General features: G+C 50.4%; 1 protein-coding gene and 1 pseudogene across 5 annotated transcripts in view; one reads left to right on the top strand and one right to left on the bottom strand.

Annotated features, from left to right (window-relative positions):
- Positions 1 to 10,347: 10,347 nt before the first annotated feature.
- Positions 10,348 to 16,597, bottom strand: part of IL4R (interleukin 4 receptor) — a 39,748-nt gene continuing 33,498 nt past the window's right edge. For 3 of the 5 annotated variants that reach the window (XM_016136779.2, XM_016136780.2, XM_036225643.1), the window contains 3 exons: positions 15,403 to 15,481; positions 13,749 to 13,798; positions 10,348 to 12,952 (listed from right to left, as the gene is read on the bottom strand). In XM_016136779.2, coding sequence (XP_015992265.2) covers positions 11,383 to 12,952; positions 13,749 to 13,798; positions 15,403 to 15,481 — 1,699 coding nt within the window. In that variant the 3' untranslated portion in view covers positions 10,348 to 11,382. The remainder of the gene's footprint in view (positions 12,953 to 13,748; positions 13,799 to 15,402; positions 15,482 to 16,597) is intronic. The other 2 variants (XM_016136778.2, XM_016136777.2) reach the window with 1 other exon arrangement.
- LOC118607628 lies at positions 14,003 to 14,118 on the top strand (annotated as a pseudogene).

The following is a 16,597-nucleotide window of genomic DNA, read 5'->3' as shown; positions in this document are numbered from 1 at the left end:
ACAAACATGTGCCACATCTTCATGTCTTGGCCCGGCCGGGGCTGGGGTGCTGGGAGTGAGCCCTTGTTCAATTTTTGTTTTGTTTTGTTATATTTGGGCTGGGGCTGGGAAACACAAGAAGTGGATTATAGTCCTTCCCCTCAAGGAGGCTAGTAGGAGAGACATAGGGGTAGTGACTTCATGTCTGTTCAAATTATTCCATTATTAAAAACAAAAAATAAAACTGAATGCTACAATAAGTGATAATAAAGAGATGTACACAAAAGAGAGAGCAGTTCTGCCCTGTGTTGAGAGAAAGGTTCAGAGAGGGATGTTTACTGTAACTGGGTCTAAAACCATGTTTCATTAGTGGTTACATGGGGGAGGGGAATTGCAGGGGCCTGCTAATGGGTTAAGGGTATTTTCGCAAAGGTGGTGGTGGGTGGCAATGAAGTTAGATAGTGGCGATGGGTGTACAATATTTGGAATATACTAAAATCCACTAAATTGTATATTCTTAAATGATTAAAATGGAAAATTTTGTGTTATATGAATTCTATCTCAATAAAAACATAATAACTTGTTTCAGCCAGGAGCCTTGTAGTTGTAAGTGACCAAATTAGCTTTTTAAAGTGGGTTTATTGGCTCATTAAAAAAAAAAAAAACTTTTTTAAATTCAAGAATATGGTTTCAGTCATGGATGGATCAAGGTGTTCAAATTATTTTTTTCAGATTTGAAAGACTCTCCCTCTGGGATTTGCTTACTTCTGCATTGGCTTCATTCTCATACAGCCCGAGTGAGACTCAATGGTGGCAAAACACACAAACATACATACACACACACATACATACATACATACATAACTGGCCCTCAGAAGTCCAGGCTTATAACCTACCAGCTTAGGAAGCCCAAAGGAAAGAACAGACCTTTCTCTCAATATCATACCAGTTTCAATTATCATACCAGGAAAGGCTCTCATTGGTCAGTTTTAATCACATGCCTCTCCCTAAACCAACCACTATATAAATGGGGGAAGAAATGTCTGATTGGCCGAGCCTGAGTCATGCATCTTATTGGAAAGCTGGGAGTGAGTTCAGGTCCATGGAAACAACATGAGCTAAGAGTAAGGAGAGATTGTCTCCAAGGAAGACCAAGTGTTGTTATTAAAAGACAAAGAAGTAGGTGCTGGGTAGACATAACCAGAGTCCCTCCGCATGAGGGCGGAGGTGTCTGATGGTAGAGGGAAGGGCATGAGTGAAGGAGGCTTGAAGATTTATATATGTGTAGTGTAGTCTGGATACAGTGGCCAGGTCATGGTGCCTAGGGGTGACAGGTCATGGTATCTAGGGGCCACAGGTCATGACATCTCAAGAATGGCCAGGTCATGGTGTCTAAGGGTACCCAGGAACGATTCTGACATCAAATCCAATGTGTGTGTGTTTCCACACCACCAAGCAATTAACTCAATTCTGACACCATCTACCTGGAGATAGGCTCAGATCCCACAGGTAGCGGGGTCAGTCCTACAAGAGTCCTCCCCCTACACTTCAGACACCAATTGCAAGCCCAATCGCAAGTCCAGTTGTCACCTATGCTTCTGACCGACCGGCAAAAGATAGAGGGTCCCAACAACCCCCTCCTGATGTTAAATTAATTTGATAGAACAGCTCACAAACTCAGAAAAACATTCACTTTCTAGATCACTGGTTTATTATGAAAAGATATAGCTCAGGAACAGCCTGATGGAAAAGATGCACAGGGCAAGGTACGTGGGCAGGAGCTCAGAGCTTCCATGCCCTCTCCAGAGCCTGCCAATCTCCCAGCACCTCCCCATGTTCACCCGCCTGGAAGTCCTCCACACCCTGTCGTTTGGGTCTGTATGGAGGCTTTACTATGTATGCATGATAGATTAAATCATTGGCTCTTGGTGCTGGAACTCAATCTTTCGTCCCTCACCCCTCCCCAGAGGTTGAGGGGCAGGACTGACAGTTTCCCTCGAATCACATGGCTGGTTCCCCTAGCAACCAGCCTCTGTTCTTAGGTGACAGAGGGGCTTCCCAAAGGTCACCTTATGAACAAAAGACACCGAAGGTTCTCATCACTTAGGAAATTCCCAGTTTTAGGAGCTCTGTGCCAAGAACTGGGGCAAAGACCGAATATACATTTCTTATTATAAATCACAATACCACACCAGGTCATGGATTCCAGGGGTGACAGGTCACAGTGTCTAGGGGTAATAGGTCACAGTGCCTGGTTGGGGGCGGGGGGCAGGTCACGATGTCTAGAGGAGATAGGTCACAGTAGCTAAGGGTGGTTGGGTTATAGATTCTAGGGGTAGCAAGTCAGGGTGTCCAAGGAGTAGAATGGCTGAAGAAATGAGAAGGGAGGGAGCCAGGAGTCAGGTCGCGAAAGGGTTAGGACTCTGCTCTGTAGACAGACCAGTGTCTTCCAAATCTTCATCCCTTATGAGCACTGTTGTAAGTGATTTCTTCCATATTTACATTTTTTCTTCATTATTAACTTAAACTTTTTTTCATATTGACCTGTATTATTAGAATAATTTTATTTTAAAAAGAAATATTGTCATCATCACAAATGGACAACCAGAATTCATACATAGAAGGGAACCGTAAAACAAAAACAATGAAACCAAAACTGTTATTAAATTCTAGCTCAACCCGGTACAGCTTGTGGAAGCCTAGTCAGAAGAAGAGAACAAGAATTGAAGAAGGAATTGCTGTCTTCGTTCGATGCCCTTTTACACCCATGCCCTTATTCACCACACCGATGTGCTACCTAAAGTCATCTTAGGAACCTCAGAGGCAGGTGTCCCACCCACACTTTAGACTACTGGGAAGCAGGAGGTTCTGCGAGCAGGAAAGGAACACGATCAGCAAAACAACTCTGGCCATAATAGGGAGAGTGCTTGAGAAGAAAGAAGTTATTTGCATAATTCCCGGTGATAAAAATGAGGAGCCTGACTTGTTCAAACGGAGTTGTTGCAGATAAGGACAGAACAGTTCTCGCGGGAATCTCCTTAGGGAGGGAGGGAGGGGGCGGGCAGACTGGAGCGGCGCCCACTCTCTAGCTTTAGTAATTAAGACCAGGACCTAGGAGGAGGAGGTGTGGGGAGGATACGGAGGGCTCAGTTTTGGATATACTAGGTCTGAGGTGTGGGGACATCCATATGGAGATCCATTCATTTGTTCAGAGAGTATTTATTGAGCCCCAACTGTGTACCACACCCTGTTCTAAGGCACCGGGATGCAGCAGTGAACCAACCAAACAAAAATCTCCGTGCCCCTGGAGTCTACCTTCTAGGAGAGAGGCATGGGAGACCTGATTAAAAATAAGGACTTAATAAAAATAAAGGACTTAATAATATACAATATCTCATCATGTGTATCACATCACATAGTGGCATACACTAGGTAGGACATGTGAAATGTCTGGGTGGGAGATATGAAATCTGAGATGTACATACGGGTCGGAAGTTCCAGCTAGGGATCCAGGCTGGGGAGATCTCTTTAGAAGACATCATTCATTCAACAAATGTTTATTGAGCACCCTCAATGCTGGGCAACAGTTCCTGCCTCGTGAACCTCCAGTCTAAATGTAGTAAAGGTTGTAGTTAACTCAGGTGAGATTTCCCATGGAGGGCTGGAGGAGAGAGAGAGGCTATGTGCATGTGTGTGGTGCCCGAGATGGGCCCCGAGGGAGGGCAGAGGAGAAACCCCAAGGAAGGGAGCCTGAGCACGAGCAAGCAGCCAGCAGCAGGAGAGCCACTCGGTGCAGTTTCAAGAATGAGGGAGAGGCCAGTGCTGCAGAAAGATGTGTATTAAAACAGACCTGGACCTGGCTGCTGCTGTCAGTGAAAGTGGTTTCATGGCAGAAGTGCACAAAGGTTCTGCACAGAGGGCTGAGGAGTGGGTGTGCAGGGAGGAAGTGGAGACAGGAGACAGCTCTTGATAACCATGTCTGGGGAGGGAAAGAAGGTGGCGGGGAAAGTAGGAAGTGGGGTGGAAAGAACCTTTGGCTGTTTGCAGATGAAAGGGACCTGAGCATATTACCACAACGATGGAAAGAAACTGAAACACAGCGGGGTGAAGGTGTTTGAGGGGTCCAGAGGGAGTGGCAGGTCAACTATGTAGAAAAGAAATGGCTCAGTGCAAAATAAAAATTCAGGCCTTCTTGTTCGAAAGGTACTAAGAATTAAAAATGGTGACTTGGTACCCAGGTCAGGTGTGAGCGACAGGTTCGACTTGCTGACGCGGCTGAGTTGTGGCCTCCGGCTGCCCGGCAGACACGGGACACAGGAATGATCAGCACCATGCTCCAGCCCAAGATCTCATGAGGTGAGCACCTGACTTCGACCCTCCCTTGTACCTGAGCCCGGGCCCCTCCAAGAGCTAACGGCAGCACAGTTGCTGGGTGGGAGTAGGAAGAGGGAGGTTGACTGGGGTCCAGAGAGTCATGAAGTATAGGAGCAGATGGCCTAGAACTTGTCCCAGGGAAGCAGGCAGGTGGCGGGAGGGAGGACATGTGAGCAGAGGCTGCGAGCCCTTGGTGCATGCTCCGCTGTCCAACTGAACTTCTCTTACAAAATATAAATCTAAAGCTATTAAGCATTTCGAGACAGGGGCCTCTGAGCCCAAAATTCCAATCACTACTGCACCATGAGGCCGGCCTGCCCCACATTCTCTTTTATGAGATGATGGATGTTGACGGACGGAGGCAGTGGGCAGACATTTGACAAAATCCTCTGGAAGTGGAGACCGAGTGTCAATAATGAGGACACAGATGGATGGTGACATGGGGAAGGAGCTTAGAAAAAAAAGAACGCAGATGCGTGAAAGTATTTGAGTCTTAGTCTATTGCTACTGTAACAGGTTGCTACAAATTGAATGAGTTGAGGCACGAAAATGTATCATCCTACAGTTCTGGAGGTCAGAAGTCCGAACTTGCCGTCTGTCGCTGAGCTGCAAACCAAAGCATAAGCAGGGCTGCGTTCCTTCTGGAGACTCCGGCGGAGTCTTTTCCAGATTCTATGGCTCATGGCTTCTCCTTCCATCTTCAAAGCCAGTAGCACAGTATCTTCAGCCCCTCTCTGACACTAGTCCTGTACCCCTCTTCCACTTATAAGAACCTTCTCCTGATTATATTGGGCCCATCCAGATAATCTCTCCACTGCAAGATCAGCTGATTAGCAATCTTGATTCCACCTGCAACCTCAATTTTCCCTTGCAATATACCATAACGCACTCACAGTTTCCAAGGATTAGGATGTGGATATCTTTGGAAGTCCAATATTCCACCGACTACAATCTTTAAAGCTGTTTTATGGCTGCAAAAGCAACTCCACAGTGGTTTCAACAAAAGCAGATTTACGATTTATTTAAGAACCCAGAGTTCAAGATGATCACTCGGTGATGTAATCAATGACCCAGGCTCTTTTTTCATTCTCCCATATTCAGAACACTGTCTCTCAGCTGCAGGCTTGTTCCCTCATGATCACAAGATGGCTGCCAAACCACCAAAAAAAGAAGGAAGGTGGCAAAAGAGCTTCTCCTTATGCTGCTCTCTTTGGTTAGAAAGGAGAACTGTCAGCTTGCCCTGAGGTTCCGTGGCAGAGAGGAAGAACAGACGCACCAGATATGCTGACCAACTCAAGCTGAATTTACCAGCAGGAAAACAGGAAATGCCAGTTTCGGGATGGGTTGGGGTGTCAATATAGGAGGGAGGGATCTGAGTGGTTACAATCAGAGATCAGTCTGTGGCTGGGGTCAAAAATTAGTCTGTAGCCAGGGCTAGGGGTCAGCATGTGCCTGGATCAATCTGCAGCCAGAATCACAAGTAGGTCCACAGCGAGGGTCGGGAATCAGCCTACAGCTTGAGTCAGAGGTCATTCCGTGATTGGAGTCAGCATCAGCCTGGAGCTAGGATCAGAAGTTTGGTTGTTTCCACATCTCTGTCTCTCCTCTTGTTCTCCTTCTCCGGTGCTGGGAAAGAGTGGGCCACTAGGGGGCAGTAGGGACCAACGAGCTGGCCTCCAGCCAATCTGATACTGTCCACCTCTCCACGGGCCAGCTTGTCAATAGACATCATGGAAAAGGGTGAAATTTTGAGGAAGAACTGGCACTGTCCTGCTATTGTCAGGTGTCTTAAGTAAGTTAATTACAAAAGCGGCTGGCACCACCGGCTACATCCATCATGACATCTGCTCCTCATCCCACCACTGTGGGCTGCAGGGTACCTACCTCTCTTACCCGTTTTTGATCAGGGAGGTAACTGAGACCCAGAGTGGTCAAGTACCTTGCCTGAGGTCACACAGCTCCAATGGCAAAGGCAGCTGCAAACAGAGGCAGGGTGAGGGGACAGCCCTTGCTTCGCTGAGTCTCAGTGCTCTCACCTGCAAAAGGGGTGTAGGAATACGGAGGAGCGGTTGGGGTCAGGGTGCATCATGGGAACGTCCCACACAGCAGTCTCCAGGTCTCCAGGCTGCTGCCAGGAGCCAGTGAGGTCACGCTTCCCTGCAGTGGGGCCTCAAAAACCTCTTGCTGGGTTTTTGTTTTTTGGTTGTTGTTATGTTTTTTAAAAAAATTAATAACTTTCGTAGGAAAATAATATCAGAAAGGTTATTCAACAGGATGTTAATGGAGATAAGATACATCTTCGGAAACAAACATTCATTTGTGACCGCCCACATGGTGCCAGGTGCTGGGGCGGGGGATGGGATTTCCGGTGGTTTTCACTTTCCTATTTATACCTTTAGGTTTTCTCTGAATCAGAAATGGCTGGCACGTGCTGATTTAGTAATCAGGGGAAAAAGCAGTAAGTAGGGCTTTTATTTAAAAACAGAACCGAAGCAGACGCACCCCTACACACCAACTTCCCCCCACCCCAAGAAGAACCTTCGTAAGGTCGAAGTTGGGGGGGGGGGGACGTGTGCGTGGTTGGGACAGGCAGACAAAATCGAGGACTCTGGAGGTCTCCTGGGGGGTCTGCTCAGGCTTTCCTGAGAGGCCCAGGGCCACGCCCCGCCCCCTCGGCGCTAGCTGTCCCCCGGGACCCCCCGGCTTCCAGCACCTGGCACCTGCACGTCGGGTTCAGCCTCCCGGGGCGCTGGGAAAATCCGCAGCCTGCGCGTCTGGCTCTGCCCACACTCACCGCCCACTTCGAGCTCCCGCCGGTTTGGGCCTGAGTCGGGCACACCTGAGCGCCTAGACCCCGCCCCTCGTGGTTCTTGGGGCAAACATTTAGTGCGGTCCCGTTGTTCCTCCTCTCTCTTCTCTTATTGTTCTGGATCTTTCCCTCTTCACGCCGAGGCAATTAAGTTGTACGATGGACTAAGTTGATCTACTAGGCGTGCTCTGTCCCATACTGTAATCACCAGCCACATGTGGCTATTTACAATTATAGATTAATTAATACAATTTAAAAGTCACGTCTTCGATCATACTAGCCACATTTCAAGTGCTTAATAGTCACAGGCAGCTAGGGGCCGCTGTGGACAGCGTGACGTTTCCATGATAGTAAAACGTTCTGTTGGACAGCATGTCCTGGAGGTTTTTCTTGCTTTAAAAGCCCTTCCTTAGATTGTTCTTTGAACCAATGTTCTTTCTCTTTGGGGATGACTCCCTTCCTGCAAATCTAAAAATTTTGATCTGTGCTCACAATTTGAGAATTTTACTTTTAACAATTGCCTCTTCAGGGTACTTAGTATGTGAACAGAGGGCATCGCCAGGCCTAGTTGTTGTGGGAAAGTCCTGACTGAAGAAGGAGTCGGCACCAGCCTAAGGGTACAGGGGTGAGGGAGGGGGGTCCCATATCAGGGTTAATGAAGGGCAGCGGGAGCCATGGGAGTCTTACAGGCAGGTGTAGAGGAAGCACGGAGCAGTGGCCAGGGTGGAGAATTCTAGATGTCTGAGATGTTTGGAGTTTTCACTCTTGTCACCCGTGCCTTAGCCAGGTTAGAGTAAACCCAGGAGTTGATGAGCAGGATGTTGGAGACTATCTTCAGGGCCACCCCACAATCCATATCTTATTATCCTTCCTGTTTCACAAATGAGAAAATAAAGGCACAGACAGGATAAAGGGGACATAGCGGAGAAGGGGTCTAGGGCTTCACGCCCCAAAGACCCTTGGGGTTCCAGGCCTAATTTGGACACCAGTGCCTGGGAGACCAAGGACCACATTTTAAGGGGATTTTTAAAAGTCTCTTTTAAAAAAATTCAAGAAAGGCCCTGGCAACTAGCCATTTCCCCATGCAAATCAACTCACTCCTGATGGGTGTGACTTCACTCCTGTGTGAGAATATCAGCAATGAGGACTTTAACCACTCCAGTCACTGGTGTCAGGAGGAACCATTGTTTTCCAGTGTGTGATGTGAGAGGGGGTCCCACTGGAGGAACAGTTCCAGTGGTTCCCTTTCCTCTCATTGGCTCCCGCTTATAGGCAGGTTACATTTGAGGATTAGGGAGATGGAAGAGAAATTGGTTATCTGTTGGACCATGTTTCTCTGTGGATGGAGCTAATGTGTATTTAACTCAAAGTTTAAATTCCTCACTCCAGCCCCCATTATTCCTGACCTCACCTCCCATCACTGTCCCTGGTTCACTGCGCTGTAGCTGATCTTCCTGTACTGTGAACATGCCAAACTCCTTGTGCCTCAGAGCCTTTGGCCTTGCTCTACTCTGCCCAAAATGTTCTTCCCACAGTCTATTCTGGCTTCTTCCAGTCACTGGGAACTCGTCACCTCTTGCCTTTAAGGGAAGTCTTTACTCCCATTAGCTCTGTGTCTCAGACCCCTGTCTTCTTCGTAGTACCCATCAGCGTTTGCAGTTTGTCCTTTTATCTGTTTAATGTCTGTCTCCCCCACTGAACTGAAAGATCCAGGAAGGGACCTCATCTGTTTCCTTAGCACCCCTCACAGTGCCTGGCATAGTAGGTGCTCAGTAAATATCAGCGGGGTATGTGGCTTTCCAGCTCTTTTTCTGTTTCCCTCTTCTCTGTGTTAAGCTGAAGAAGGGGGTTGGGAAAGCAAGAACAGTGGCTTTCTCCAGCTTCCCTGAGCCTGGGAGGCTGGTGGGAAGTGTCTCCGTCTAGTTCTTCATTCTAGCTTCCCCAAGCCCAGCCAATTCTTTAATATGAGCCTCAGCTATCAACTCGGGTCAACTCATAAGATCCTAAAGAGAGACTACTCGGGCCTCACTTCTGTTGAACTTCCAACCCAAATGCCTCTCCACCACTCACAAAAATGTATTTTCTCTGTTCGCTGCTTAACTTTGAAATGTGATTTTTTCTGACAGTGCTCAAAGAGGATTAGAACTAATACTCAAATAGGTGCCGTACTGTGCATTCCATGATGGCTGGGAGCTCTGTGGTCAGACTTGGGTTCAAATCCTGACTCCAGGACTTCCTGGCTACATAGCCCTAAGCTAAACCTCAACCGCTCTGGGCCTGCTTCCTCATCTGTAAAATCAGAATACTAACTGAACCTGCCTACTAGAGCCAACATAGACAGCACTTAGCATATTGCTTGGCCCTAGTTATATTCTGTATTTTCTTATAAAAGCTCTCAGGAGGCACCAAGTCCAGAGGACTAGTTCAGGCTTTGCCTTTCACTGTTGACCTTGACAAGTCCCTTGTCTCCCCATCTGTAAACTGTGTGTGTGGGGGGGGTGATTCAGACAGCTAAAGGGATAGATTTGTGCTCAGCACAAGGGATGCGCTTCTAACAAACAGCAAGCTGCATGTGAGGTCATGGGCTCTTCAACACTTCTTGCACATTGTGTAAAATGCCAGAGCAGGAAAGAACTTCAAACAGCCAAGCCCCTCATTTTGCAAGTGTGACAGGGCATCTATTTGAAGACATAGAGTGAACACAGGCCTACAAGCTTAAGATCCCCTGCCTGTAATCAGAGGCTCACTCCATCACACTGTGTGCCTGGATATCGAGACAGACCACTGACGGAGAGCCCAGGTGTCAGGGTCACTGCCTAGGTTCAGCTACAGGCCTGCCACTAACTAGCTGTGTGACCTTGGCAAAGTGTAGCAGCTGCTGCATGCCCCTGGAAGCCGCCCTCCACCAATAACAGATGAAGATTGGTGGACAAACAACCCACCTCCCCACCTTTGCACACACCTCTGGCATATGTTGTGCACGGCATTGCAAAGCGCCCCGGGGGGTGAAGTGGCGGCTGCCCATGCTGACGCTGATAACACCCTTCGTTGCCTCCTGCCCTTCCCTGCCTCACTGCCCACCTCCTCACACAGGGGTTCCCAGAATCACCTCCTAAACCAACTAATTACACTTGAATCCCTGTCTTGGGGGAATCCAAACAGAAACAGCAAGTTACTCACAACAGTGCCTAGCAGTATGTTTGTTTAATAAGTGAGAAAATAAAAAGATAAAGAACCTTTATTTATATAAAACTCCACCCCCTCCCATTCCACCCTCCTCGGCAAACACAAATACCAGGTTTAAAACAATCTTTGACACGCACACAAACAAGCACCGCTGAGCCTGAGGTCTGGGCCAACATGCGGGCTGAATGCGTCCGGCATCGGCGTCTGGAACGCCCCGCTCAGCTGGTCACAGGCGTGAACCTCGCCCTCTGGTCTCTCTGTGGCTGCCAGCGGCGGTGTCCATGGGGGGCACAGATTGGCCCCAAGGTAGCTGGATGTGTTTATCATGGGGATCCCCTGCTTAACAGGAGCCCTCAGCCTTACAGTGGTGTAGGAACCTGACAGCAAATTGTCACTGCCTGGTAATCACAATTGTTCACGTGCTTCTCTATTATCCTCACTTGCTCTTTAAGCATCCCCCCACAGCCCAGATCCTAATGAAGCTCTGTTCAATCAGTGGGCACTTCTGGGCAAACAACCATTCTTTTAGGACCTCAATTTCCCGAGGCCTCCCAAGGCATTCCCGTTGGCTTGGTTGGTTTCTAGGCTCAGCATCTAATCCAGTGACATGGCAGCAGCTAAACCAAGGACTGGGCAAGACATAGGCAACAGGGTGACTACGTGGACAAAACATGCCTTGGGTGGGCATGACAGGGACAGTATGCTAGAGAAGCTGCGGACTGATAAAATGGCCAATGACTCATTCACAAGCCGAGCTGCCCAGGAACCTCCCAATCCCTGTCGGTGCCTGCTCTGGGCACGGCTGCCCAGCACCCTCCACTCCAATGGGATGTTCTGAGCCCGGGTCAATGTCGGGAACTGGGGGGTCCAGTCTCTGTAGACCCAGTATCAGACAACATCACAACTTCATACCAGGGTTCTCCAAGTCTTTTCTAAATGTGCCAGCCTGGCTGCCTGCCAGGTGGGAGGCATTTGGCAGGCATGGGTGAGACTCAGTCCTCACCTGCAGACCTCAGCAACAAGAGGGCCCGTACCTAGGAAGCGCTCATACATATGGGCCCTGTGGAGAGCATAGCCAGCACTTTGGGGGTCTGACTTGAGTTTTGAGCATTGCTGTGGGGAGGCTGGAAGAACAGGGAGGGCTTACCCTCCTCTGAGACACCCAAGGGTGCCAGGGAGGCTAAAGGGAGGCTGACCTCCGGTGGAACCCCATCTGGCAAGGGGTTCGAGTTCCTCAGGGGGCTCAGCGGGGGTGAGGACCTGTCTCCACAACAGCAGCCGCAGCAGGGGCTGGCCACAACGTGGGCCTTGCCATGCTCCTCCTGGCCATGACACTGCTTCAGGTGGCCGCACAGGTGGCAGGTGAGGGCAGAGTAGACAATGCCACTGCCCAGGTCATCCCTGAGGGGGTCTGTGGCTTGCTCTAGGGAGAGCGGGGGCTTCTGGCTGTCCTCTCCCTTTGCCACTGGCTCCAGAATGAGGCACTCTGGGGAGCTGCTTGGGAGAAGTGGGTTCTGAGGACTATGAGGTAGCTCCGTGTCCAGTCCAAAGGTGAACAGAGGGACAGGGGTAGGGACCTCAGGGCAATCAGAAGAGAGGCTCTGGAAGGGCCGGTAGCCCCCCTCCCCACTGCTGGCCTCAACCCCAGATGTCTCCGAGGAGATGGCACTGCTGGCAAGTAGGGTGGAGAAGGCCTTGTACCCAGCTTCTCCAGGAGGGCTGAAGCCTGCCACGCCCCTGCCCTGGGCGCTGCCCTGCTTCACTGCGTGCATGAACTCCCGGTAGCCACTGGTGGGGGCCGAGGGCGGGGCGGCAGCTGCCCTGTGCTGGAGGACGCTCTGGCGGAGGACCTGCTCCCAGGTTTCTGGCTTGGGCTGGAGCACAGTGGGTGGCTCAGAGAGCTGGGGGGCAGAGGGGATGTTGGGGTCCCCTTCCCCCAGGCATTCCACCAGCTGTAGGTCTGAGTCAAGCTCTCCGGGACCTGAGGACTGGCTCAGGAAGCTGCTGAAGCTGCGGTAGGCAGGGTTGTCCGCGATAACGGCGGGCATCTCTGCGAAAGCCGGGCAGTCAGGGCTCTGCGTCAGAGCAGCTGGAGGGTTTGACTCTGAGTTAAAAGGCTGCTCCTGGCCCTGGAACAACGCCTCCTGGGGCTCTGCACTTGGGAACTCAGCCTGGGGCATCTGAGCACTTCTGCTTTCTGAAGGTGGAAGAAGGCGGGACTCCCCCAAGCCCTGTGGGCAAAATCCCCCATTCTCACCCCCAAGAAGGTCCAGGAACAGACTCTCTGTCAGCCGGGCCGCAATGTCCTCCCTCCCCTCCTGGAAGCTGCACCCACTGCTCTCAGGTGATGGGCAGAAGCTCTCTTTATCTTCCTCCACTTCCTCCTCCTCACTCTCCACCTGGGCCTCAAACAGCTCCACACACTTCACCACGCTGGGGCATTCTGGCCAGAGGACCGTCTTGCTGACCTCCACGGGGAGCCATGCTGATTTCCCAGGACCCTGGAGAGGCCCGTTTCTGGCAGCCTTGCAGGAACTGTCATCCTTTTCTATGCCATGCTCCAATAAACAGGGCAAGAGCTTAGTAAGACAAGTCTTCCAGTGTCTGCGAAATCAATGCAAAGTTTGGTCAGGGTTCAGTTTCTCCACTAGAAAATCTCCTATTCATCCTTCAAGGCCCAGCTTGAAGTCACCCTGCTCTACTGACTGCTGACATGCTTCCTAACTTTATAATCAATAATCTATCAGTCTACCCACTACTGGCCTGGGATCTCCTTGAAGACAGAGTCTGTGTCTTACTCTGAGATATCGGGAGCTCAGCACGTAACCTGGTGCCTAATACAAACTCAGCTGACTGAGTAAGGAAAAGTCTTTGTCAAGAATTATGGTATTTAAAATATTGATCAAAACATAGCAATTAGAATGGCCGTGGGCTCTGAGGGCTCCAGTAGTGTCCTGGAGCCCCCTGCGGTGTCAAGTATAAACTGGATTGTGGGAGGCCCAGGAAGCCCTGAGGGAGAAGCTAAGAAGGCCCGTGCGATGGCGGCACACTCAAGGGTTTAGAACAGTGTATTTGCCAACCAGTATGCAATCATGCCGGCATTTTAACAACTGGAACCACTGCCCTGGTTGTCGCCTCTACCAGCCTTGTTCAGGCCAGCCTGTTTGCTCCTAGGAGGGTTCAGCACGGGCCTATTTCGCTCTCAGTGAAACTCAGGAGGCTCGGTCAGCACCCCACCTACTCAGACCACTCCTCCTCTCCCAGCCCTGAAGCCCAACGTCATGGGAAAAGTGCTAAATGCCAAGGGAGAGAAGGGAGACACTCTCACGATGGGCCCCACCGCGCCAAGTCCACCCCCTTCCACATCCATGTAGGCTGTGATCTAAGTTCATATACATACGGGCAGTTGGCTGGTTCCTGCCCTTGGGACGGCTTCCCCCACAGTGACACCTGAAACACAGAGACAGCCATTGAGACAGAGCAGAGAGGCTTTCCAGCCCAGCCTGGCACACGGCAACGCCCACTAAGCATCTGCTGCGGGAAACTGTAAGCCTTGATGTCGCTCAGGTCTGAGGTCGGATCAGGTCCCTTTAGCTCTCTGAGCCTCAGTCCCCTGGGAATTACTGAGACTCCCCTAACATTAAGTCACTCTGGGTCTACGGCCATGCCACCCTGAACAAGTCCGATGTCTGATCTCGGAAGCTAAGCAGCGTCGGGCCTGGTTAGTACTTGGATGGGAGACCACCTAGGAAGACCAGGTGCCATAGGTATAAATAAGAATAAATAAAAATAAAATAAGTTGCTCTGGCTGATGGCAAAAATGACCACAGCACTCTGCAGCTCCTCTCATCCCTTGAATCTGGCCTGGCCATGTGATTTGCTTTGACCAATAGAATGTGGTGGGACACTGTGCCAACTGTGCCAACTGGGCCGGCCTGCTGGAGGATGAGAGACATGTGGCTTAGTTACCTCTGTTGCCCCAGGTGACAGTCAGCCAACTGCCAGAGCTGTGAGTGAGGCCACTGGGGACAAGCCAGCTCAGAGAAGACCTGCCCAGCCCAGCCCAGCCCAAGATCTTTCCACCCCCACAGCTGAGCGAAGTTCAAACTGCAGACCCGCAGAAGCGAGAGCTAAAGAAATGGCTATTGTTTCAACTGTCTAAGTTTTGGGATGATTCATTACATAGCGAAAGCTAACTGACCTATAAATGACACTTACTAAGTGCAGGACCCTGTAATGTACCCTTTCCGTGTATTGGTTCATATAACGTTAGCTGTTAGGTAAACACTGCTAAAACCCACATGAGGAAACTGAGGCTCAGAGAAGTTAAGCCACTTGCTCAAGTCCACTCTGCAGGTCAGTGGCAGGGCCAGGGCTCAGATCCAGCACCACTGGACTACAGAGCCTGCCACAGGGTCCCTGGAAAACTGAGGACACTGGGGCCTTCTGTTGTGGACAGGACCTGTATCCCCAACTCCCTCCTTCCTAGAGAACCTGATTATTGCTCAGGCAAAAGCCACATGGCCATTGCACTGGGGAAGCTGGCCCCGCCCCAGCTCGGGGTGGCCGTGTGGCTGTCTCACAGTTTTCCCACTCCTTACAGGTGAACAGAGCGTGTCATAAAGTTCAGGCCAGTGGGAACTGAGAAAAGATTTGCTGGTTGCTTTGGGGGCAGTTTTATGCCCATAAGAGGAAAATACTAAAAGCATGTCCCCCTCTCCCTTCTCCTTTTGGCCTCTTGCCCTGGTACTTCCTCAGGAGATGACATGCAGATGACCTCAGGGATCATCTCCTCCCAAGGGAGGGGAAAAAACATTGAGACCAACCCAAGAAGAACCTAACTCAGGCTAAAAGAGTAGCTATGAAAGCAGAGGGGAGGGGAAGCCTGGGCTCCGAACGACATGTTGAGCTGCTGAATCGAACTATCCCGAAACCTCCCTGACTTCTCACGGGCAATTCCAAAAGCCAATGAATAACCTTAACATCCCAGACATCTTGAGTTCTGTTTCCTGATACATGTAGTCCAAAACGCCCGAACCAACCCGCTCTCCTACCTGAGACTCCTGGATGACAATAGCCATGACGGGGCTGTGGGCTGGGTTGGGAATTTGGTCCCACCACTGTTTCTTAATCCTGAAAAAGAAACAAGAAAAGGTGTTGCTCTCTGAATCATTAACAGGTTGATGCTCCTCCCATGGAAATGATCCTAGTCACCAATACCTATTAGGAGCCAGAGACCGTATTGATTGGTTTTGGATGTCTCACCCTCAGCTGGTGGGACAGATACCACTGCCAGCCCATTCACAGATGAGCAGACTGAGGCCCAGAGGTAAAGTGACAGCTGGAAGCAGAAGAGCCAGATTCACGCTCCAGCATTCTGCTACCGGGACAGAGTTCCTGACTCGCCACCACTGTTCTCAGTGGGAATAAGCCCCAGGGAAGTAGGAGAGATTCAAGCTGCAGAGAGAGGATGATGGGGTTTCCTACTGACAACCCCCTCCATGGAGCGGCTGAGAGCAAGGTGCCAGGGAGAAGCCTGGGTTAGCCCGAGAAGCTGAGGGAAGAAACAGATTCCTTCTCTCTTCCTGGGTCAACCTGGAGCCATAGAGTGTCAGCTCTGAGTGGGAGGGTCCTCAGATCACCCCGGATTAGCCTGTGCCTACTCCAGTCAGTCAGTCGACAGGTCTCTATTGAGCAGCTACTACATACTACTCACTGTGCCAGGCCTCGGGGACACGACAGTGAATAAGACAGACAAAAGCCCTGCCCTTGCAGAACTGACCTTCTAGAAGAGGAAGAGCCACAGAAATGATTACACGACATCATTATAATTCATGGCAATAAGTGCCATGAATAAAAATAATGATGAAAAGAGAATAGAGAGGAATGGAGAATGTGACCCAGGAAGGCCTCCCTGAGGAGGTGACTGCTGAGTGGCAACTGAAGGTGGAAGAGGGGCGAGTCCTGGCGATGCCCGGGAAATGAGCTTCCCAGGTAAGGGACACGGCGAGTCCAGAGCTCAGAGAACACTTATTTGGTATGTTCAATGAACAAGGAGGCTGGAGTGCTGGAACACAGTGAGCGGGTCTGGGAAGGACAAGGATGGGGAAACTGAGTTTCAGAGAAGGGAAAAAGACCGGCCCAGGGTGCCAGGGTGGCTCAGAGGCATCAGTGACAAGACGTGGAGAGGTAAATCTGCATTCCCTGCATACTTATTGTGTGCCCAGCAAAGTGCAAGACACTCATTCA

This window comes from Rousettus aegyptiacus, unplaced genomic scaffold, assembly GCF_014176215.1.
Source record: "Rousettus aegyptiacus isolate mRouAeg1 unplaced genomic scaffold, mRouAeg1.p scaffold_m13_p_8, whole genome shotgun sequence".
Taxonomy (NCBI): domain Eukaryota; kingdom Metazoa; phylum Chordata; class Mammalia; order Chiroptera; family Pteropodidae; genus Rousettus; species Rousettus aegyptiacus.
This window is presented reverse-complemented; position numbering and strand designations above follow the sequence as displayed.